Source organism: Lagopus leucura, unplaced genomic scaffold (assembly GCF_019238085.1).
Source record: "Lagopus leucura isolate 7727_CA_CO unplaced genomic scaffold, USGS_WTPT01 Super-Scaffold_100004, whole genome shotgun sequence".
Taxonomy (NCBI): domain Eukaryota; kingdom Metazoa; phylum Chordata; class Aves; order Galliformes; family Phasianidae; genus Lagopus; species Lagopus leucura.
The window spans coordinates 33796459-33820454 of NW_024962264.1; the positions used below are offsets into that span (position 1 = coordinate 33796459).

At 39.7% G+C, this 23996-nt stretch overlaps 1 protein-coding gene across 6 annotated transcripts in view; it reads left to right on the forward strand.

The window, feature by feature from the left end:
• Positions 1–9919: 9919 nt before the first annotated feature.
• Positions 9920–23996, forward strand: part of TNIP3 (TNFAIP3 interacting protein 3) — a 66083-nt gene continuing 52006 nt past the window's right edge. Inside the window, exons 1-4 of one of the 6 annotated variants that reach the window (XM_042871615.1) lie at positions 9952–9987; positions 10250–10333; positions 12092–12220; positions 13967–14076. Coding sequence is in view for 5 of the 6 variants with exons in the window: in XM_042871608.1 (XP_042727542.1) it covers positions 23559–23579 (21 nt within the window). In the remaining variant the exon portion in view is untranslated. The other 5 variants (XM_042871610.1, XM_042871609.1, XM_042871613.1 and 2 more) reach the window with 5 other exon arrangements.

The window sequence follows — 23996 nt, forward strand, 5'->3', positions numbered from 1 at the left end:
TCCTGTTTCTAGGTTCCTATCTTAACTTAGCGGCCAAACTTCTCATGGTTTATGTCCAAGTTTCCTGATCATGTTGCAATCAGATTTGTAACTGTGTGGTAAAAGCTGGAATCAGTTCTTGTTAGACATGAACCTTTCTTTTTTTTTTCTTTTTTTTTTTTTTTTCCAAGTAGGCTTTGATTATTCCTAGGCAAACATTACAAATGGTAACAGAGAAGATGGCATGCCTTAGTTTGGCACTGTATGTTTGCAGCATCTCAGGCCAAATTCTCAAAAAGAAACCGAAACAAGCACATCAACAAAAACCAAGCAACCAACGCATCAGTCTACAACCCTGAAAGAAAATGGAAAAAAAAAAAAAAAAAAAAGAGAGACAAAAAACCCCCCACAAAAACAACTCTTAAAACTCTCAAACCAATAGCAACAAAGAAGTGAACAAATAAAAACAGCCCTGAAGATGATAATGTAAGGCATTGGATTATGGTTAGTGTTTTGGGGAGTGCTGCCTGGATATTTATTGAGATTTTGCAAGACAAGTTTGTATAATAAAGTTTGTAGGTAGAAAGTAAACCTGCAAGTTGCTTGTCTTCAGTCAAAAAGGAAAAACTTAAGTTGAAATTACATAGCTAATAATATAACTGTCTCTTGCTGAAGCTGTATTGCTCTGGTAGAATACCCATTAGAAATCTGTTTTGAGAGGGTAATAATGGGGATAGGGGTTTTAAAGGGAAGCATGCCCCAAATGTTGGATTGCTGGGCTAAGGTGAATGGGATGAGGTTCAAAAAGACCAAGTGTGGGGTCCTGCACTTTGGCCACAACAACCCCATGCAGCACTATAGGCTTGGGGATAAGTGGCTGGATGACTGTGAAGAGCAAAGGGACCTGGGGGTGTTGGTTGATGCTCAGCTGAACATGAGCCAACAGTGTGCCCAGGTGGCCAAGAGGGCCAATGGCATCCTGGCCTGCATTAGAAATAGTGTGGACAGCAGGAGCAGGGAGGTGATCATCCCCCCATACTCAGCACTGGTGAAGCTGCACCTGGAGTATTGTGTGCAGTTTTGGGCCCCTCACTACAAAAAAGACATTGAGGCCCTGGAGCGTGTCCAGAGAAGGGCAACGAAACTGGTGAGGGGTCTGGAGCACAAGTCTTATGAGGAACAGTTGAGGGAGCTGGGATTGTTCAGTCTGGAGAAGAGGAGGCTTCTTCAGTTGTAGCTGCACTCTACAACTTCCTGAAGGGAGGTTGTGGTGAGGAGGGGTTTCCTCTTCTCCCAGGCAACAAACAGGACCTGGGGAAACGGCCACAAATTGTACCAGAGAAGATTTAGATTGGACATAAGGAAGAACTTTTTCTCTCAGAGAGTGGTCAGATGCTGAAATGGCTGCCCAGAGAGGTGGTGGAGTCGCCGTCCCTGGCAGTGTTCAAGAGGTGTCTGGATGAGGAGCTACAAGATATGGTTTAGTTTGTGGTAGCAATGGTAATGAGAAGACTGTTAGACTAGATGATTTAACAGGTTATTTCCAACCTTGTGATTCTATGATTCTATAAAATGAAAGGGAGCTGTCAGAGCAGAAAGTGGATGAATGCTGACGTGAGCAAAGCAGAGATGGTCAGCTGAAAGATGCTCTTAAGTACATATAAACCTTGTCCAGAATTCAGCTGTCCAAGGCTTAGTTCCATGAAGTATGAATATAAGCACTTGGCTTAGCTTTAAAAAATCACTGAGCTGAGAGTGTCTGGCAAAGCCATGAAGAAAAATGTCCACAATTTTGTTTGGATTTGTTTCTTACTATGATAGAAATAGCAACTCATGAACATGAAGGAAAAATCAAATTATGAGGTATGAGGAGGAAAAAATTGAGATTTAAAAGACAGCAATTAGAAAATATTGAGTATTGGCTTGGTCCAAGGAGTAACAGGAGGCAGCCTCTCTTTTCACATTTCATGATTGCCATGCCAGTAGGGACGAGAAATGTTTGACCTTTCTGTATACTGATTAAATTTTTAACAAATATATAAAAGTCATCTGTTATGCTGCTTGCAAAATGGTAGAAGCTGTGTAAACAGTAGGGAGGAGGGGATACCTACGATGTGGGAGGAAAATGAAAAGAGCTTTGAGATAAGGAACTAGATTATTATTGTCTGGAAAACAAAGGACCAAGTAGGTGAAAGGAGGAGACCTAAAAGCTCTATTTTATGTATGTATGTGTGTGTGAATATATAAAAAGGGTAGACTGAGTGTTAACTGAGTCTACCCTTTTTATATATTCACATACACACACATATAACCAAGAAAATTCAGAAATGTATTAGAGAGCAATTCTGGAAACCAGCAGCATCTAAAGGAACAGGACAAAGAGCTAGGAAGGGTGCAAGATGCCCTTTGATGTTCTTCAGAAAGGAAGTGGTGGAGTGTAGTGGGAGCTCAGGATGAAAGCAGGGCATCAAGAGCAGCCACCCAAGTGGATTGTGTTACATTTGCCCAGTGAGAACAGGAGAAGGCTTTCCTGAAACAAATGGAGAAGGAGAGAGAATTCTCTGCGTTGTTCTTAGCTCGTTGCATCAGGCTTGTTTTAAGGTTTTGCAAGGCACGTTTTCATTTAATATCTTAAGTGGGGTGTTCTTGTAGATTCTGTTTAATAGCAGTGTTTTAAAGCTTATGTCTTTGACAAACAGATTTAATCCACAAACAAAGCAGGCTTAAACTGCTTATGGCCCTTCAGAGACATCTAATTTTTAATTTTATTTATTTATTCTGTCTATACCAGAAGTCCTGCTTTGGATGCTTTAAAACTGGCTTTTGGAGATCTTGCTGGAAGTTCTGGGCATCATTATTTTACTCTGTTGAAGCTCCAGTGGAGTTAACAGTTTGAAGTTATTTTAGAAGTGCCTTTGGTGACTTGAGGCAAGAAGGAATATATGCTATTACTATTCAGTTAATAATCTATTACAAGTGACTCTAGTTCTTGAAATTACTAATACATGAAGACCTGTTGAAAACATATGTAGATGTTCTCCAATGCCGTGATAAATTCTGGTCTGATTGGCTATCTCTAGTTCTGTTGTTAGGAAGTGATAATGTCTTTACCAGTTTGTGAATACTGCTGCTTGCAGGGGATTGTTATGGGATTTCTGGTCTTTTTTTGCTTGTTTGTTTCTCCCCTCTGTCTTGCCAAGAGTGGAAGTTTTCCCCTTTCTGACTTGTTTGCAAGCAGCTGCAGTGATCAAAACTACCTCTCCAAGCCTTCATTTTTGTAGAGTTGTGAATGTCTGCTTAAAAATTTTAAATGCAGGCATAAATATATAAATATAAGTAGCAATATCAAAAATTAAATCTGGAATAAATTAATGTTTAAGGTATTTGATATCATGTATGTGTAGATGAAGCTGTACATCAGAACTAATGGTGAAAATGCTTAATTTAGATTCACTGACTGCATTGTAATTCTGTAATAGGAACATCTGCAGGAATAAATTACAAATGTAGTAGGCTACTCTCCTCCAGAGTCGCATAATAGTTTGTCATGAGAGCTTAAACACATATCCCTCCACAGCTTTCCAGCTGCAACAGGGAGTACAACAAAAACACTGTCAATCCAAAGCAGTAAAACTTGGTTTCTCTCACTCATAGAAATACAGATGAACAGTCCTGCAAATCAAGCTGATTTGCAGCAGAAATGCTACCCTGTAAGCCAGGATTGTTTTTGAGAAAGTCTAAAGATATCTACAGCTAACATATGCATGCATAATAAGCTTCTAGAAATTTAGTAGAGATGCAAACAAACTTCTAGACTTGGGTCTGTGCACTGTGGGGTGCTTGAAGATCAAATGAAATCTTGGAAGAGATCTGCTGCATGGAGAAGATTCAAGTAATCTTACTGACACATCAGCCTCTTCCATTTCTAAGACAACATCTTGTCTTGCTGATTGTGGTCAGATTTTTTTTACAGGTGTTCTCTTGTTAGACACCCTGTTTCTTAGCCTGTTTCTTACATGCACTGACCACAACTTTTCCCTCTTCGTCCAAAATATATCCCTGTAGTTATGAATTACACTAGCTTATAACCTTTCTGGTCCCAATCCATCTTGCCCTTACCAGTTTTTCATTACTTTTTGGTGTGGCATAATCCAGTTAACCCCAAGTTAGCAAGTAGCATCATGAGTAGCATTGCAAATCTATATACATATCTTTTTTTTAGTTTGTATGTATTTTTATTTTCCATTGAACAAAGTCTTAATGTTATAAGTTAAAATTGAAGGTATAATGTTAACCATTTTGTTATGTGTGGTCTAAACAAAAAGGCTGTCAGGCATTTACTTGTATATCACTATAATTTTCCCTCTTGAAATTGGTATCCTGGCTATCACAGAACCACAGAATAGCCTGGGTTGGAAGGGACCTTGAGGATCATGAGTCTCCAACCCCCCTGCCACATGCAGGGCCACCAACCTCCACATTTAATACTAGACAAGGGCCCCATCCAACCTGGCCTTGAACACCTCCAGGGATGGGGATCCACAACCTCTCTGGGCAGCCTGTTCCAGCACCTCACCATTCTCATAGTAAAAAACTTCCCCCTGACATCCAACCTAAATCTCCCCTCCCTCAACTTAAAACCATTTCCCCTTGTCCTGCAGTTATCTACCCTTTCAAAGAGTTGATTCCACTCCTGTCTGTAGGCTCCCTTTAGGTACTGAAAGGCCACAATAAAGTCATCTCACAGCCTTCTTTTCTCCATTCTCCAGCTCCCTCAGGCTGTCTTTGTAGGAGAGGTGCTCCAGTCCCCTGATTATCTTCAGCTACTTCTGTTTATGCTACTTCCATAAATATTCTACTGTTACATATATATAACCTACTGCAGAATCAGACTTAGTTTTCCTGTAGTATCATGGATGTACTGTTTTAATTTAACTTTTTGATTCAACAGTTCATTGAAGCAAAAATTAGTCAAGGTTAAACTGCATTTTCCAGAAAGAAATGATGAACTCTTTGCTGTATAAATGAAGCAGAAGTGCATCGACTTTCACATCCATCTCACGTGAGGGGAAAAAGACTTTGAGGTGCTTTATTTTAAATGTTGTGCAAGCCAGTTGTTTTGCAGGCAAATACTTGCTGATGAAATTATGTTAGTAAACTTGCCTGCAATTTTAGGGAAAAAAAGTTCTGCTTGTAAAAGGAAAACATCAATAGTTTTTTAATTTATTTACTCTAACATTACTTTGCTTCTTCGTTATCATTTTTGACTGTACTCCACTGGGACTCTTCCAGATGAACTCCATGAAGTCTATCTAACAAAATTTGTCTTGAAGGTATATTTAACTTGGTTCATAACTCCTCGGCTTTGCTGATTTAAATACTCTTCAGTGGTTACCGTGAATAAGATTTTGCTTCTGAGATCACATTTGGGAAGGTGAGAAAGCAGCCTGAAGGATTCTTAAACCTTTACAAAAAGGCAACTCGCGGTCTTGTCCCTCTGTTTACTGGTACTCAGCTGCTAGTGTACAGTGTCAGTACCAAAATCCCTGCTGATTTCAGAGCAATAAGTAGAATTTGAGATAAACTCCACCATAAACCAAACCTGAATGATCACTATTTGCAGCGAAGTCTGAAGTAGAGCGTTTGGTGGTGTGATGAAGGGCTCCCATTGTGAATGCTGGGAAGGTTATTGGCTAGGCTGCAGCTTATGTGCTTTCTGCTGTGGAATGGATTTGTTTGCAGAACATGTGGTGGAAGGGATACAGCTGTGTTTACTAAATGTCCTAAGAAGTATATACTAAGACTGTATTTAGATGGAGACAATCTTTTGGCATGAAAATGTGCAGCCATGTTAAAATTCTGAGGTAGACAAATAGAACTAGGTAATAAAACAAATTAAAAAATACCAAGTTATATGAAAAGTTCTCCCCTCGGGAAAGTATATATAGCTGTCAGATACGTTTGATATCAAGGCTGGATGTGGCCATCATATCATGAATGGCTTAGGTTGGAAGGGACTTTAAAGATCAGCTAGTTCCAACTGCTTGCCATGGGCAGGGTTGCCAGCCATTAGGTCAGACTGCTCAGAAACCTTGAATGCCTCATCGTAACAGGGAAGGGGGTGAGATGGGGGTAACATGGAGAAATGTGCAGTAACTTCTGTCATGGACCAAGTCAGGCAGCACTGATGAAGTTGTTGAGGCCGCTGTGGTAAAATAGATCATCTGCGTTTGACATTATTGGGCTAAACAGAAGATATTTCCTCCCTTTCTACCTGGCCTTGAATTAGCTTAAGCTTCCAGGTGCTTATCAATGTTCTCAAGGTAGCTTGCTTGTACTATATGTTGTTATTTCTGAATCTGACTTTGCATACTTACAATTTGTAGGAATTTAAATAGAAGTTTCTCAGAAATGTGCCAATTGACCTGGAACTGATGATTTTCTTGCTTCAAATAACAAGTGCTAATGTCTGCCTTGACTGTAAAAATAACATCTGAACTATGACTTATAAAAAGGACAGTAATTTTCTTCTGTGAGTCTTGTGTATGTGTGACAATGGAAATCTCTTGTTCATCTATTTCTCACCTCTTGCCTCAAACGTGACTTTCATAGATGCATCTGCTAGGCACCAAAACTCCCCCTAAAACGTAACTATCATTGTTTCTTTCATAACTGAAGAGACTTAGAGACCATGCAGTCTATAGCAAGAAAATATGAAGTGTCTCCATGACTAAAGTATTACAAGATGTCCTACTAAATGTTATTTTAAAGCTGCGTCCTCGCTCAGGCTTGATTTGTAGCAGAAACGTTCGAAAAAGTCCCGTCCATCTACAGAACTCCGAATGGCTGTGTTGTGGCACAAATCAGGCTGTAGATGGCAGCGTTGCTGCATGCCAAAGGCCATCCCCTGCTCGCTCAGCTCTGAAAGGGTTTGATCGGAGCTTTTGAAAACATGTATTTGGTATAGGATGTGGCAAGGGTTTGATAGCGCTCGTTTCTCCATAGAATTGAATATCAGGAAGATACAACGTGAGAAGGGTTAAAATGTGCATGCAATGGTGCTTCCAAATGCATTGGTTGCGTGGTTTCCTCTCTTGTAGGAACTGTAAAAGCTGGGTCTCTTTCAGCTCCCTATGAGACCTGCATTGACAAATAATTTCTTAAAGAATTTCCTTATTTTCATCTTTGGGGGGTTTGGATACCTTCTAAGAGATTTCTAAAAATACTACTATAGCAATGATGTTCTGGAAGACACTGAAAAACCACAGAAGCTGGTAGAAATAAGTCTGGATTTGTAGCCTCCTGGCCTTATGTGGAAGACATCCCTATACAGGGATACAGGCCAGCAGTTTGACTTTGTGTAGTGGATACGCTTGTTATTTTTATGGTAGCCCTACTGAAAGACACGACAGTAAATAAAAGCAGGTTTTTGAGGTAGTGTTTTCCTTTCCTTTATTAATTGTTTGGCTGTTTCTGATAGTAATTACACCTTGAATAATTCCAGGAATTAGGGTTGAGGTGAAAAACAGATGGGATGAGCTTGATGTGACAGCTAAATTGCAGAGACTGATAGAAGCATTGGTGTAAGGCAAGGCAGGCTGTGCATCACTTCTTTAGCTGTCCTGCCTGGCTTGGCTACCTTCCAGATCTGAAGCCAAGTACAATAAGATTTAAAAAATGATAATAATTAAGAAAGTATCCAGTGACTATGCTGGGAGGTTTTAATTACAAATTTACGGGGATTATCGGCCATAGTCTCTATAAGTCTTTTCTTGGTACTGCCAGCTGCATTTAGGCCACTGGTCAGGTCTGCAGTTTGCAAAGAATCATTATTCTGTCTCTTGCCTGCACATAGGTGTACTAACAAGGTTTCCATCTTTCCAGTCAACATTGTTTTTGCATCTTGATCAGGTAATGGTCTAGCTCGGTATGCCTGTCCAAGACATGAATTAAACCATATTGCTGAAGTAAATCTGAAACAAAGTCCTTGGCCCATACTTCTGTAGCTCTTGTAGGCAGCTGTTCATTTGGCACATTGCCCCACAGTCCTCTTCCCATGCTGGATGCTTGTTTATATTCTCTGTCCCCCAGTGTGTGAGGCTGGCCTGTTCCCTGTTCATCTAAGTCGCAAGAAAGATGAAGACCATGGTGCCTTCAGGGGCGAATTGTGTATGAGATGGACCTTGAAGGAGTAACTAAAAGGACATCTTTGAGCCACAGGTATGTAGTGGAACAGCCAATTCTCAGTGAGGTTTTGGCCCAGTTTCTGGAGATGGTCCAGAGCAAAGCAGATTCTGATAATTACGCTATTTCTAAGGTAGCAGCAAGTGGAGGCTGCTTTTAAGCCTCAGATCTACAGAGAGGTTTAGCTCTCTGACTGAAATTCTGTGGAAGTGAAATATATCTGAAGGAAAGAGAGCTCAAGGAGCAGCAAGATGGAAGAATGTGTTTGAGAATGTGTTTGAGGGGTGTAAGGGAATGAGAAGTTCTACTCTTGAGAATGTATAACTTTTTAAAAATCTTGAGTGGTATGGCACAGGAAAGAAGTATATTTATTAAAATTAAAACACATAAAAAACGTTTCATGAATATGTAAAGTAAAAAGGCAGATAAACTTGCTGAGTTTACAGTAATCAATCAGCTATTTTGAAAAGACTTAGGTGGCAGCCATGTGAAAGATAAGGCAAGGCACTCTTTTAAGAGGCATATTACTGAACTACCGAACTACTGAATTTTTCTTAGCATATCATGTTTCATTTTTTTCACCTTACACGGTGTTGAGCTTGGAAAGGAAAATATCAAGAAAGCATCATTAATTCATCAGCTAGAAACAGAGACTGAAATATAGCTGGCAGTAAAAGCATCTTCAGTCTTATTAGGACAAATTTTGATTGACTGTTCTTGGAAAGGAATGCTATTTCAGTTTGTCACAGTTATTCTGGGTAAATGGTTATGGGCAATACTGCTTTCACTTCATGTTTTTGATTCCATAAAATTATGTCTACTGCTTTTGCAGTAACCATCTTATAACTTCCTGGGTTTTTTGTTTTTAATAATACATTTTAGCAATTACAGATGCTCCTAGAGCTTTTGTTCTTAGAAATTGTACTGCAGTTACTGTTATCTGCTTTATTTCTCTGATAGATGACCCTAAGCCATTGTGAAATTACTTCTGCATGAAATACAAAAACTTTAGAATAAATATTCTTATTTATACTTAGCCATGCAGAATAATTTCTTTGCTTATTCTGGGAAATGTAAGATGGCTACTTCTTATGGATTGCATTTGAACCTACTAGTGCCAGCATTCTAATGTACAAATCAAGCAGATAAAACACTCGAACTCCAATTGAGACCAGTTGTATTTTGTGCTCTTGTATTAACTGTGTACAGGCTAATAGAAACAGTATTGATATTTTATACTTGCTGTATTTTTTGTTTTTATTATATACTTTCTATGTTATAATAACATGTGTACTCAACTTTTTGTTCCTTAAAGCCAGTAACTGGATGTTTCTCATACCTAAACTAGTTAGAACTGTGTTCCAAATTCTGATTAATTTTTTTTTAAGGCTAAGAAATCCATTTTGTGGATTCACTTTTAAGAGTCTCTCTGCCTCAGCTGGTCTCTGTAATGAGGACAGGGTTCATTAGCAGCTACATTGAATGCTATTGCTCTGAAAAGATTTGATAGATCGTCTAAGCCTTGCTGGTTCTTGTGGAGAATGAAATAAGGGAGATGTGATCATTTACAAGATTCTCTCAAAAAATAAGGAACAGTCCCTATTACAAATAAATTTGGATGAATCCTACAGATAGCCTGAGCACATGGGATTTGATTGCTTGTATTTCTGGGAGTGCCCTTTGGAATTTGGCCATTGGCACGCAGATATAGGAAGTTGAGTAATTTCTGCAATAATTAGCTAATCACCATGCATTGGCTGCTAGGCAATAAGCAATGTAAGTCACTAAACCTGGTGTTCATTAAATCTGGTCTTTCTGGAGCAAGTGAGTAGATCAATGATACATCTCTGTGCTGTTCAGTTGTGAGTAAATATAGCATCTGCTAAGGCTGTAAACTATTATTTTTCATATAATTAAAAAAAAAAAAAAGGCACTGGAATGTAACCTTCAGTGATAGGCATTGAGTTAAAAGATGGGTTTAAAACTGAGTGATGAAAATGAAATGAGACATTATCACTAGCACTAATGTGGGACTGTGGCAGATCTGATCGTTGATTTTTCTTTTTTTTCCCTCTTTCTATATTAGGAGTCTTAAAAGGGGGGCAACACAGCTTCTTTTGATTCTTCTGTAAAACACAAAACCTGCTGCAAACTTCTGAGCTATTTCCTTGTAAGTTGTTGCCTAAGTTGAATTACACTCCCTGTTAATCAGCGTTTACTTGGTTCATTCGCTGTTTGAATTATTGCTTAATAGGCCACATCTTAAGTGACAGAGGTGTGCAAGTAAGTATGTTTTTGTCCAGTTGTCTTTGTTTTTATGATTTCCAATCTGTCTGTAACATCTTCGAGGAACAGGAAGCAAAGGTAGGGAAGGGTATTTCAGGAGGCTTTTGGCTGCTGCATCTCTAGTGACACCTTGTGGGATGTTTTGCAGGATCTTCAATTTCTCTTCAAGGAATAAATAAACTGAAATACTTATTTGATAAAAACTTGTCCAGACACTCCACAGTGGGATATGGTTAAGTTTTTACACCAGTCTGGAGTGTTGCTCTCCCCAACCTCAGGAATGGCATTTTAACTGGGAGTTGGTAGGATGAAATGCAAAACCAAGATGCTTTTTGGCAACTAAGGACAGCAAAGAACTGAAAGATGGGACTTGGTTCATCATATTCTGATTATGTTGGATTTTCCTTCACAACATTTCTTAGGTTTGCTATGCTCTAGGTCAGATCTTCACCCAAGTGATGACACCAAGCTGGTAGACACATTTAGAAGGAAGAGATGCCATACAGATGGATGGATCTTGACAAACTTGAAAGATTGGCCTGTGTGAACCCCATGAGGCTCTGCATAGCAAAGTGCAAGTTTTTGTACTTAAGTTGGAGTAATCCCAGATATGCAAACAGGCTGGGAGAAGAACTCCTTGAGAGTAGCTTTGCTGAGAAGGACCCAGGGGTCCTGGTGGATGAAAAACTGAACAAGAGCTGTGCTCTTGCAGCTCAGGAGGCCAGTGGTACCATGGACTCTATCAGAAGAGGGGTAGCCAGCAGGGGCAGGGAGGTGATTGTCGTTCTCTACTCTGCCCTTGTGAGGCCCCATCTGCATCCAGGTCTGGGCCCCCAATACAGAAAAGACAGAGAGTTGTTGGAGAGGGTCCAGAGGAGCCACAGAGATGATCAGGAGGCTGGAGCACCTCCCCTATGAAGACAGGCTGAGGGAGCTGGACTTGTTCAGCCTGGAGAAGACTGCTGGGTGACCTTATTGCAGCCTTCCAGTACCTAAAAGGAGCCTATAAACAGGAGGGAAGCCAACTCTTTACAAGGGTAGATAATGGCAGAACAAGTGGAAGTGGTTTTCAGTTGAAGCAGGGAAGATTTAGGCTGGATGACAGGGGGAAGTTCTTTACAGAGTGAGTGGTGAGGTGCTGGAACAGGCTACCCAGAGAGGTTGTGGATGCCCCATTCCCGGAGGTGTTCAATGCCAGGTTGGATGGGGCCCTGGGCAGCCTGGTCTAGAACCAGATCTGAGATTGGTGGCCCTGCCTGTGGCAGAGCAGTTGAAACTTAGTGATCCTTGGGGTCCCTTCCAACCCAAACCATTCTATGATGATTCTATGATTCAGGTTTAGAGCTGAGGTTTCAGAACTGAGATAGCAAATTAACTGAAGTATCTTTTCTCAGCATACTGTATGTGTTTCTCTGTTTGTTTGTTTGTTTGTTTGTTTGTTTGTTTTAACTGATATATAAGTGGTCTTTACTTGAAAATAATTGCTAATGTTTCTGAATTATTTGGCAGTATAATCAGACTTTTAGTCCTGCTTCTGGAACAAGAAACAAGTACCAAAGCACTCTAGCTGATCTTTTGCAAACAGCAGTTAAAATGGAATCTCCATTAACAGAGTCCTGGCTTATGATTTTTGTTTTGCTAGTTTTTCCCCAGTGTGAAAGGATGAAGCCTATTGAAGTAACCTCACCTTGCTGACTCAGCTAGTCATAAATGCAACAGAGCTTCACATCAGACTGTTCCTCTGAACTACTCTAGGCAAAAAGGGATGGAGGTAATGCACTTGAAATAAGCAGGTCCTTTGGGCTATAACTAACACCTTAGCTTATTTTTTTTCTTGAAACATTAATCACACCACAAACAACACCTTTCTCCCCCCCTCCTCCCACCCCCAAAACCTATTTGACTATTTGGCATGCTTTTAACATTCCATTTTGTGTTGCACCAGGTAAGACAGTAACTTCTTTATGTAGCTTTGAGTTCTGGGTATGTAGTAGCTTTAAAAGTAACATATATACAGTTTCACATTCTGTGGCTACATGCCACTAAGAGTTGCTTCTGGAACTTGAGGACTTCCAGTGATATGTAGTCTATATGAAGGTTACAGGGTGAAAGTTGTCATTTTCATCAGTGAGATTTGTGAATGTCATGAAAAATAAGTATTGGATGTTTTTTCTTCTGCTCCATTGAAGGCAACAAGACCTTTCAGTTCAGTGAGTTCAGAACCATACTGTAGATACAGAGCAGATGTAAGGTGAAAGGAGAGAGCTGGGGAAGACCTTTCCCAAAGGTGCTCAGAACCCAAGTATGAGTAGGCGGTGAGGTGAGCTGAGGCAGTGGAGAGAACTAAGTGGTTTTTTTCTTCAGATGTATGACTTGTTATTTTCAACAGAATTTTGAAGCCAGTAGTGATGATTTTCCAGAAGTGAAGTAGTAATATTAGGCTGGAGAAGAACGACCAAGCAGAGTCTGTTCTACATCAGCACTCTAAAGCAGATAGACTACTGGGAATACAAGGTGTGATGCTGCCTGAAGGACAGGCACATAAACATTCAGGCCATACATCTGATGTGTGTCCAGCATAAAGTCCAGGGTACTGATCTTTAGTGTGTCAGCAACTGCTTGTGATACAAACACAGCACAAGCACCAATGCTTGCGGAGTAGGCTGTTCCTCTATGACATTTGTCTTTCCTTATGCTTGTGGGTGAGGCCAGGGTGCCCAGCTGTGCAGAGGGTGGAATGGAGAGCAAATGGGAATGGATTTTGGTAATCCTCTGTGTCTCGCCTTGCCTGAAAGCATAGGCTCCATTCTACAAGGAGGACTCCTCTGCAAATGAGGATGAAGGTGAAGTTTTTGCCCAGTGCCTGGGAACAGTGGCAAAGGGAAGACTAGCTGTTGCTGAAGTTGGATATTGATTGATTGAGGGGCAGTAATTACACATCCTTCTCCTTTCCTTTGGTGCACAGTATTTTTACTCTTGTCATTTTCATCAGAAACTTAATTTTGCAATTAATATGACTGTTGTAACTAGTGGTTTTAATTAACTATTATTTTCAAATGGGTCACTTCTTAGAAAATTTCTAACCAGATTCATTGCTGTGCTTATAAGGGAGGAGACTATAATGTGAGAAATGTAGCAAAATAAATCTCTTGAAAAGTGGTTGGAAAACAATACCAATATTTAAAAAAAGATTTACTGTTGCTGCCTTGCCTAGCAGAATGTTTTATCTGTGTTTTTATAAATACCATGAACATAAATTTAACTTTGTCCTTTGCTGACTGCAAAGGAGGAATCAGAGACTTGTCTTCAAGAAACTGTTATGAATTCTCTTCCAATAAGGCAGAGCTGAGTTGATTTTTGCTTTGTCTAAACACATAGCTTCTCCTTCCTTTGAGTGCTATTTTTCATTCTCCTTGTCCACCCCAAGGCATTCTGCTTTTGTGGAGTTGCATGATTAGGCCTTCAACTGATGTGCTTGATTCTATTACTAGTGTTTTTGTTTCCTGTGTCACTGCAGACACATGAGCATGAGGAAAGTAAACGGGTCACTGAGACATGAGCATGAGGAAAGTAAACAGGGGTCTCTAATATCTGGAAAGAATCTCTAGCATCTAGAAGAAAAATCTGGTAAGTCCCATTCCAATAAAAAGCCATTCATAAAATCATTTTATGAATGAAAAACAGTTTTGCAAAGAGGAGTACTAATTTAATAGTCTAATTTTACTAATTTTTCACAAGCAAGTTGGTGGAAGTGTTGGCCCGGTTTCCCTACAGCAACTTATCTGGAGAAAGGAAGCTATTGATGCGCTCCATATTTCTTTCACCTCGACTGTAATACTCTGTACCAATAAAACCTCTGTTGTCAGAGGACAGAATTCACTATGAGCAGTAAGCTGTACAAGTTTCTTATGCCTCTTGCATGGAAGTAGACAGCATGACTTGGTGAGGAAGCAGTGTGATTCAATGGCAGATCAGCCTCCAGTTTCATCCTCTACCTGCAGATTTCTACCTCGGTGGGAATCTTGCAGTCAGTTACTAAAAACCCTATCTCCTGGTGTTTCACATTCAAGGCAGAAGGTGTCCTGTGTTCTCACAGCCTACATATGAAACATCCTACGTAGTTCCTAACCACCCTCCTACTTTCACTCTGCGGGGGAGTTTGTCTTTACTAGAAACAGTAATTGCAAACGTGAACTTCATATTTACTGAAAGCGGTAGACTGCTTCACCCTGACTCATGGAAAGGAGCCCAGATATTGGGTAATGGCTCGCTTCTTGATAATCCATTTCTCATCTTGCACAATCTTTGAAACGAAGGCCAGACTTCTGTGCCAGATTCAGTGGTAGAGGTGATGCATAGGGCTGCTCCGTCTTTGCCAGGATATAGGACGGAGCGATGAACTGCAGGAGTGTTGCTGACTGGTGAAAGCAGCCTAGTATTGTCTCAGCTGGGTTTCAGAGTGAAGGCACAAATATCAGCATGTCTTCTAGTTTCAGTTTTAGAATAACAAATCCAGTTTGCTTCTTGTACCTCCAGCTGAAATAAAAACTGTTACTTTTGTGCTCTCCTTGTTTCACCTCCCTAATGAATCTTTGGCTCCCTTTTTATTTTTTTCTTACCTACTATTTTTAATTTTTTTTTTTAATGTACATTGATGTTTTACTTCAGCAGGAAATCCCCTTTTTTAATGCAATGTAATGAGTCATAACTGCTGTTTGCTTCAAGCTGTTTGCTTCAAGCTGAAGGGGATTCCAACTATTTAGTTGTATTACTACTATATATAATCCTGTTCCACTGTGTAGGTTGTAGCTTTGCAAGAGAGAAAGGTTTGACAGAGCTGTAGGTTGAACAAGCCATGTTGCCACCAGTTTTGTTTAATAAATTGGAGATTAATAATTATTCCAGTGAGTAGTAAGCAGCTTAGGAATTCAATAGGTCAAAATACATCTCAAATTGAAAAAAGATGCTGAGCATTTTAGTATCTTGAAAGGTCTGTATGGGTGCAGGGAGGTTGGAGGTTGGGGGGGGGGTGGGAGGGGGGGAATAGGAGAACAATACATGATAGCTTGTGAGTCCAGTAACAAATATTATTATTTCTTCAGCAAGAAGCGCAGTCTGGTTTGAGTTTTTGTGTGTGCTTGGAATCAAAAGTGAATTGCTCAAATTTTTTTTTTTTTTTTTTTTTTTTCCTGGTATGGAAGGATGGTTTGAAATTCTTTCACTATAAATGTGTTGATCTTTGTGTCAGCATTACTGTTGTTTTAGCACATGTTACCTTAAGCTGCTGTCTTCTGAAACCTCCCTCTACCATATTCTGTTATCTGGAGTGACTGTACTAATACTGTGTGCCAGAGTATTAATCATCTTTCAAAACTTCGTGTGCCTGCAGGAGATGGAAATTTTTGTTTGCAATAGCCTTTGGTCCTTTGCTTTTCTCTGCCATTTAAACAGAATTCAGCAACACCAGTTATCTAGGAACAAAATGAAATATAACCTGAAGTCACCATTTTAAAAGCAAGCTGTGGCAGTATCTTCAGTATTAACATGTGTAAGGGAGTGGTTGTATGTTGAGATATGGTGGTTATTAACCATTGAAAGGGACCACGAGATTGCTGAAGGTACCACAGTAACACTCTTGAGTTTAGAAAGAGTCATACTACTGGTTTTACAGCATATTGCTGTAAAGGAAATAAGTTAATAAAAGCCACAGAGATGTACAATTTCCCATTGCCTTTGACTAATGTTTTTAGAGAAAGAACGTATAAAAATGATCTTAGTTGAAGATGAGGGGATTTCCTTAGGAAGAACACTTCTAAAATGCATTCAAGAAGGTCTTGCTCCAATCCAGTGACCTCAGGTTGTTTTCTAAGAGTGAGAAATGTCAGCCCAGATGAATGGAAGACCAGAGAGCAAAATGCCCAAGCCACTTCTGGGACTTAATGTTTTGTGGGTTTTTATTTATTTATTTTTTTTTTGAAGGAATTCAATTGCTAAAGATTCTGAATCTCATAGCAATGCTCACAGATAATTACTTAGCTTAGCTGCAGCCCACTTGAGGTAGCTGGACCCAAAAGAGCTGGGCTACCCAGCAGGACAGAAAAACTCAAACTGCACAACTTGCACCAGGGTGATGTGGTGAGGAGGCTGTTGGGTGAGTCTGTCTCAAATCACTCTAGGTCTGGGAACTGACTAGAATGGCTTCACCACTGCACTGGTGAAGGTAATGCTATCTGAGTAACGCTTGGCTTCCCATTTAGCAAGTGCAGGTGAGGTTGTCTTAGGGCCCAATGTCATAACCATATGATGCTGAACAGAAACTGCTAAGCCCCCCACAGCGTAACACCCACATGGATCTAGAGCACAAACTTTGAAAATACTCCATTTCTGTCTTGTCTGGATAGTCCTCTCATACAGGTTGCATTTTCCTTCACTATTTCTCTCTGATTTGCAGAAGCTGGATACGTCTTTTCAGGAACATAGGGTGAGCTAAACTTGAATGTCTGCTAGCACTTGAAAAACTAATAGATAGTGATGGGACATCTATTAGACTAACTGGCTGTCTGCTGTGATTTAAGGCAGCTTGAAAAGTAAGATGCACAGAAATGTATTGCACAGAGTAAGATTGTAATTCATAGGTAGATATACCTAGGTTATAAACTAATCTTCAGTACTTAATGCTTTTGTTTGTTTGTTTTCTTTTTAAGGTTATTATTGCAGGGGAAGCACACAAGGGAAGTAAAGCTATTTGCTATAGCCTCCTACTGCTCCAAGCACTTGTCTCTTTTTTTTTCCCTTAATAAAAAAAAAGAATAAAAAGAGCAACCTTATCTCCACTACAGCAAATGGCTTTTCCTTGCATCATTTAAAACATTTAACAACCTTTTCCTTTACCATTCAATGAATTTTTACATTTTTTTTTATTGTTCCCCAGTGCCTATACATTGCCTCTGTCTATGTTTTATGAGTAAAATCTGAATAACACAAAGGTGCTTTTTCCATAAAATTAAGGTCATATGAGGTGGAAATAGCAGCCTTAGATCAGGAGAGCCTTCATTTTTATTACCCTTTCTTTTGTTAACAGGAAACAGTACTAAGGTGGTTTTCTTAAAGGATGTTGTATGGGAATTCTTGCCTTTACAAATTTTTGTTGATGTTGTCCGATTGCTTATGTAATAGGGAACTGTATTAGAAATGATTGGATCTAGCTTCTAATGGTGAACTCCCTCTCTATTGTGGGTTTTAACTTTGCCACACTCACTTCTATGTCTTGCACAATCATACAGTGAAGTAGATATTATTCTTGATTTTACAAAGAGGGAAAATTCATATATCTTATAGTAGAAGGGGGTGATTGTTTTGACTGTTATGATGTTATGTTATGTACTGGGAGAAGAACTCTTTGAGGAGTATCCCTGCTGAGAAGGACCTAGAGGTTCTGGTAGATGAAAAATTTAACATGAGCCAGCAGCATGCTCTCACAGACTGGAAGGCCAATGGTATTCTGGGTTCCATCAGAAGAGGGGTGGCCAGCAGGGACAGTGAGTTGATTGTCCCTCTCTGTTCTGCCCTCATGAGATCCTGGCTGGAGTAATGCATCCAGGTCTGGGCCCTGACACAAGAAAGATGTGGAGCTATTGGAGAGGGTCCAGAGAAGGGTATTAGTGGTAGTGAAAAAAAGATCATCAGATTATCCAGAGAGCCTAGAAAATACATTTATCTTCTGAAATGCAGTGGAGGCGTCACCCTTCACTGTCTTTTTCTCCTATAAGATACATTTTTTTCCTTGTCCACTGACAATCAGGATAGCTCCTATGAAATGTCTGCATTTCCACTGTTTTCCCTTGGTCACCTGCAAGCGTGACCCAGGAGAAGGGATCTCTCTATATTCAACTCAGTGCCAATAGCAAAGCAGTTCTTACTGGGTACATTAGGTCTTACTTTGTGTTTTCTTCCATTTTTTAAATCCAGGACCTCTTGTGTCTTGTGCTTAGTTGGCTATTTACAGCCCACAGTTGAGGTGTTAGTTGACAATGACATTGATAAGCTTACTTATCAATGGAGGGAGGGGCATTTTTACACAATACTGTTTGATATCATTCGGTTTTCCTCTATTCGGTATCATTTGCCACCATGATCATCCAGTTCCAATAATGCTTTAGGTAATGTAGCCTAACATTTGCTGTACTTGAATTCCACTCCCTATACAGAGGGACAAGTAACTGTAGTGAAGAGTGGTTACTTTCTGTGAATTTTTCTTTATATTTTAAAACATTTTATCATGATTTATTTTAAAAACATAGGGAAATGTCATGCATATGCCTTATGGACAGCAACTATAGTCTTTGTGATGATCCTTCATTTTTTCCACAATATTCAGCTCATCCTTGAATCTTGGCATTTTTCCTTGGCCTTAACTATAGAGATGTTCAATGTTTCAGGTGAACTTGCAGTTTTTGGCAGTCCTTGAATCTGGAAGAAATATGCTTTGTCTCATCCAAAAAAACCCTAACTGTCTCTATTGTTTAAAGGTCATTTTTCCAACAAATTATTAGATGTTTCCTTAAGACTTCATTGTCATATAGTGTGGGAAACATATTATGACTGCAGGGTTTACTTTTTCCTCTTGTTAACTGACAAACACACTAAACTATGTATGGATAGGAAAGAATTCTTTCTGAAGCTAATGCAGAAAGAAAAAATCCTTTCATGGAGGATTCAGACACTGCCAAAATTAGATTTAATTCCAGTTCAGGACAAAACTCAGAATTTAGAGCCTGAAATATTTCAGTAAGAATAACTATAATGGCAGAAACCAATGGGTGGGCAGACAGCTGAGGTACAGGGTGGACTTTTTGGCCAGTAAAAAAGTTTCTATTCAGACTTCATTGACATTAAACTGTGTGCTTAATGTTCATTGAATTGACAAACATCAAGGAAGCACTGTTGTGTTGAAACTTGTTTTAAACTGCTTTAAAACCTGTTTTCAAATTCTGGCTTCTGTTCTCTGTGCTGTGGAGGTAGTAATGAAAAGCCAGGTCCACTGAAATATGTGACAGCATGCTAACTGATTTCAAAAGGGCTAGGCAGCAGTGGAAGTTGATAGGAAGAATGTTGGATGAGAATGGTGGGCTGGGGAGGAGGACCACTAACAATTCCGCCTGACCAGAATCTGAGGTAGTAATAGGAAGTGGTGGAAGTTAATAGATTTGTGATTGGATGGAGGTGAGATCATTGCCTTTTCTTTCCTTACTTTGATACCACATTGACTTCATAAACATCTTGGTGAAAATCCAGTGAAAATACATAAAAATGTGTTTGAGTTATAATAAAAAATTAATTGAATTGCTGTACAAGACCTCATAAAGTTGCTGTGGCATTTCCAGATTTTCTGTAAGGGAAGAATTTCTTTTGTGTGATCTTTCATTTGTGTCTAAGCAGTAAGCCACACAGTGAGCAGGAACAGAATGGGTAGGAAGTGCCTTGACTTCTCGTACATCTCAGGCCCAACTGAGTCCAAACTTCAATCAAAGTTCATAAAATTAAGAGCAGAAGTGGGTAACAGTATCTTCCCCTTGCAAAAGCCATTTCTGTGAGCGCAAAAATGTGTTTCAAGTCTGTATCAAGCGTAGTCAAGATATGGACTGCATCATAGCTGTTTACATCAAAAAACATGACAGTTTGAACCGACTGCTTTGTATAACTACTTCTTGATCTGGACCAGTTGAGACTGTAAAAAATGTGGTAATGAAAACAAAAATAGTGGCCATTCTGCTTCTGTGAGAGAAGCAGAAGAGCATTTCAGCTTGGCAAACATGTAAGTGCGTAGGTGGGCTTCTCACTCATGCAGCAAAAAGAGAACAGCTGTAGGTAGCCAGTGAGTTACTTCTGCATCGACAATGGCAGGCTTCTTTTTTTTTTTCCAATGGGATGAAATCATTCATAATGCCCTAAGTGTGGTATCAAAGTATAACCTTGAAACTAAGTCTCAGAAACTTCCCGAACAGCAAAAATATATCTTCAACTTCCTCTCCAGAATACTGGAGTTGTGAACTGTTTTGAGCACTTCCAAAATTGCCTTTTATTTCCCTGTTTCCTTTCTTCCTTGTAGCGGTCTTTTCTCTCCTCAATAATACTTACATGGCAATTAAGCCCTTCACAAGTCACCAAGGATCCGGTACTTTAAGCTGCTGTCTTTACATTATATTAAATTTTCTCTAACTCATTTCCTTATTTTTCCCTTATGGAAAAACCCTATACAAACAATTCTTAAGTGAACAATAAAACGATTTGAATGGCAGCCATCCAATTTGGTCCTTCTATAAATAAGTGCCTTGGATATGCATGAGAAGCAATGAAATTTTTATTATTCAGACATGTTATGGTGTAGCCAAAGGGGTTTTCCTCTTGTGAATGGGGGGAGTGGGTAGGTCAGGTGAAAAGATGTATGTGTGACTTCTGCTGTACCCCTACAAATTTCCACTGAAGGCTAAGAAAAAGGATTCCCCCCCTTCAATTTTTCCATTGACTACATCTATCTACCTCCACAGCATTTTTCTTATGCCTGCCTTGCTGTGATGAAAATGGCATTACATGAATGTTGCTAACGTTTGCAAGGGTTCAAAATGAAACAGTATGATTGCTTGATTTAAGGTGGCTGGCAAACTGGAAGAGCATGGGCAGTCTGATGTAATGACTGGCAACCCTGCCTATGGCAGAGGGGATAGAACCGGATGATCATTGAGGTCCCTTTCAACCCAAGCCACTTTATGTTTTCACTGCCAATTCTTAAGAATCATCAATGATCCTGTTCCATATTAGTGTTTTTTAAGCAAGTAGCTGGTCCTGCAGTGAGCAGAGCAATGCACCCCTACCTGTGCCTGCTTCGGGCTTAGTCGTTAAAAGGCTCTGTAAACAGCCCAGTACTTCAGTGAATGTGTGTGATTCAAAATGACTTAGACGTGTTTGTAAATGTTTTACCTTTAGTCTGGGGGAATGCTTCACAGAACATACGTATTTTGTTTGCTACTCATGGGATGTCATGCAGCCTTTCAGATAAGAAGGGATGTGATCTTAAAGGTTTAGCAATGCTGGCTTTGCCTGGTCCTGGATTAGGAAAAATCTTATTATTCCTGGTTTCCTTGGCAGAAATCATGATAGTGTTGAACAGGTGATGGATATTAAACTCAGGAACAGCACACATGGAAAGATTTAATTTAGCTCCTTCATTGTTGCTGAGCTGACAGATGACAACAACATAACAACAAACTGCTGAACTGTTTCCAGTCCCAAAGAAATTAAGCTTGTTGGTGAGTCCAAATTCAAAAGCTGTGTGTTAGTGAGGTGAAAGCCAAAAATATAGAAAGCTGTATTCACTGTACTTCTTGTGAATGCATTACAGGGGAAGAAGTGATGTTATTCCCTTGTTACTTGTCTGTCCAGTGGAAAAAGTATTTCTCCTCAGATGCACATCTCTTGGCTTCAGTTTCTTTTGCTGCTTGGAAGGATTTGAGTACATGGCATTTGTCTCCCAAGATGGTGCTCTAACAGTTTGCTACTGAGCTGGTAGATTGCTATCAGCTTCTCCTGTCCAGAACGTTTTGCTTTTTTATTAGCACTTAGGACTAAACAAGAGATCAGAACTAGAGATTGTAAGGGGTCTGATGTAGAGCTGAGTGAATACAAAGCTTTGTTCTGAAAAGGAGATGATGTTTGTGCCTTTTATTCATTTTAATCAGGCAGACAGTAATTCTGAGCTCCATAGGTAATAGTTTGAACCATCAAGCTGAAGTCATTAATGTTTTCTTTAACAAAGAGAGAGTAAATACTTAATATGCAGCGGAATAGATATGTATTGCAAAAGACTGGAGAAATCACCATGCAAATCCAGCAGTGAAATGCTTGTCCTGGAGATACAAACACAGTTAAGCTCCCTTCAGGCAGGAGAGACATTTGAGCCTTGGTCTCCCACATCCTGACCCTGGCCTGTTGCCTTCTATGCTATTATTGCAAGTGTTTCCAGAATAGTTTTGTTTAAACAAAACCACAGTGAATTAGATGTGAATTTGCAGATGATTACTGTGTGAGTGTGAGAGGCAGAGGCTAAAATGGTGTGATAAAAAAAGATCTACCCTGCTCTACTGAGCAGCTCTGATATTTCTACTAGGAGCATGTAAATATTTCCAGGGCACCTGAATCACTGGTATTTCCAGTACAGAAGACAACAGGAGCTTCATAAACATGTTTGAACTGCTGCTTCTCCTTGGTGGAAAGCTGCGCAGGTTTTGTTGTTATCAAAACTGAAACCAATACAAGAGTCAGGCTGAAAGATCTTAATGTGCCTAGAAATGAGATTCATAGTAAGTAACATAATGACAGCGTTAACTTTTATCGACTGTGAAACTTGATTAACGAGCTATTATGTGCAGTGGACTGCAGCCTGAGATGAACAGTGTGTGTTGAAACTGCTGCATCACTTCTTGTCTGGGTGAAGGGGAAGATGTTTCTGCAGACTCCTCCTCTGTACACCCCCTTCCTCAAAAGAAAATCCGAAACGATAATGTGATATTTCTTGCCTGGGTAGAGCACTGAAAGTCACTTCTGATGAAGGGACTTTGACAGGTTGGGCTGAGTGCTATTTCTGTAGGGAAACCTTTAAAACAAATTCTAATTAAAAAGCATTCCTAGAAATGGTTCCCTGACCTATCTGCTCCTTACAGTAAATTATTCTACTTCTAGATTAAAACTTGCGTTTCGTACCCTTTGTGTTGATACAACTTTTCCACCATGCTCGACCACCACTTTTCCCATCACGCACCTCTTGCTGGTGAGTGGGTGTGCCATTGTGTTCCATGGCCATTAGAAGAGTGAGAGGGAATCCTCTGTGGTCTCTGATAAGCAGTGCTTTCAAGTAGATCTGTGTGGGCTGTGTTTATTCGTGAGAGATGAGTGTGTCCTAAACGCTACAGTGACTTTAAGAAAGGGGTTTCCCTAAGCCTGGTGTGTAGGTTAAATCTTGAGATAGGTATATATTTGCTTCCAAACCACTTAGTTCTTATTTGATTCAGAGAGCCTTGATTGAGACAAGTGCATATCAGCCCAGCAGCACAGAGATGAGCACCTTGCCTAAAATGGTGAGTAACTGTTGCGTTTGAAGCTGTCATCTCTAGGTCTCTGTCTAGCCTCAGGGTGAAGTCATGTGCCTCTTTGCCCTTTTCATTTGCCAAAAAGATCTCAAATCCCAAGCCTGATGTCTTAATAGCTTTTTTTTTTTTTAATTACATCTTAATTTTTTAATAATTATTGTGTATAAATCATGTAATTTATGAACATTTATACCCTGTTATAGCAGAGCTGCTACACTTTTTCTGCACGAAGATGGACAGTGAAAGGTAAAGGATTATTGCCAGGTAGAGGATTAGGGCTATGTCAAACATTTAAGTAAATCCAATGATACGAAGATTCAGTGCATGTCTGTTGGTTGCACCTGGACTTCCTTGGGTAGCATTTCTGCTGAAACCTTTGCATGTTTTACAAGATCTGTAGACCAT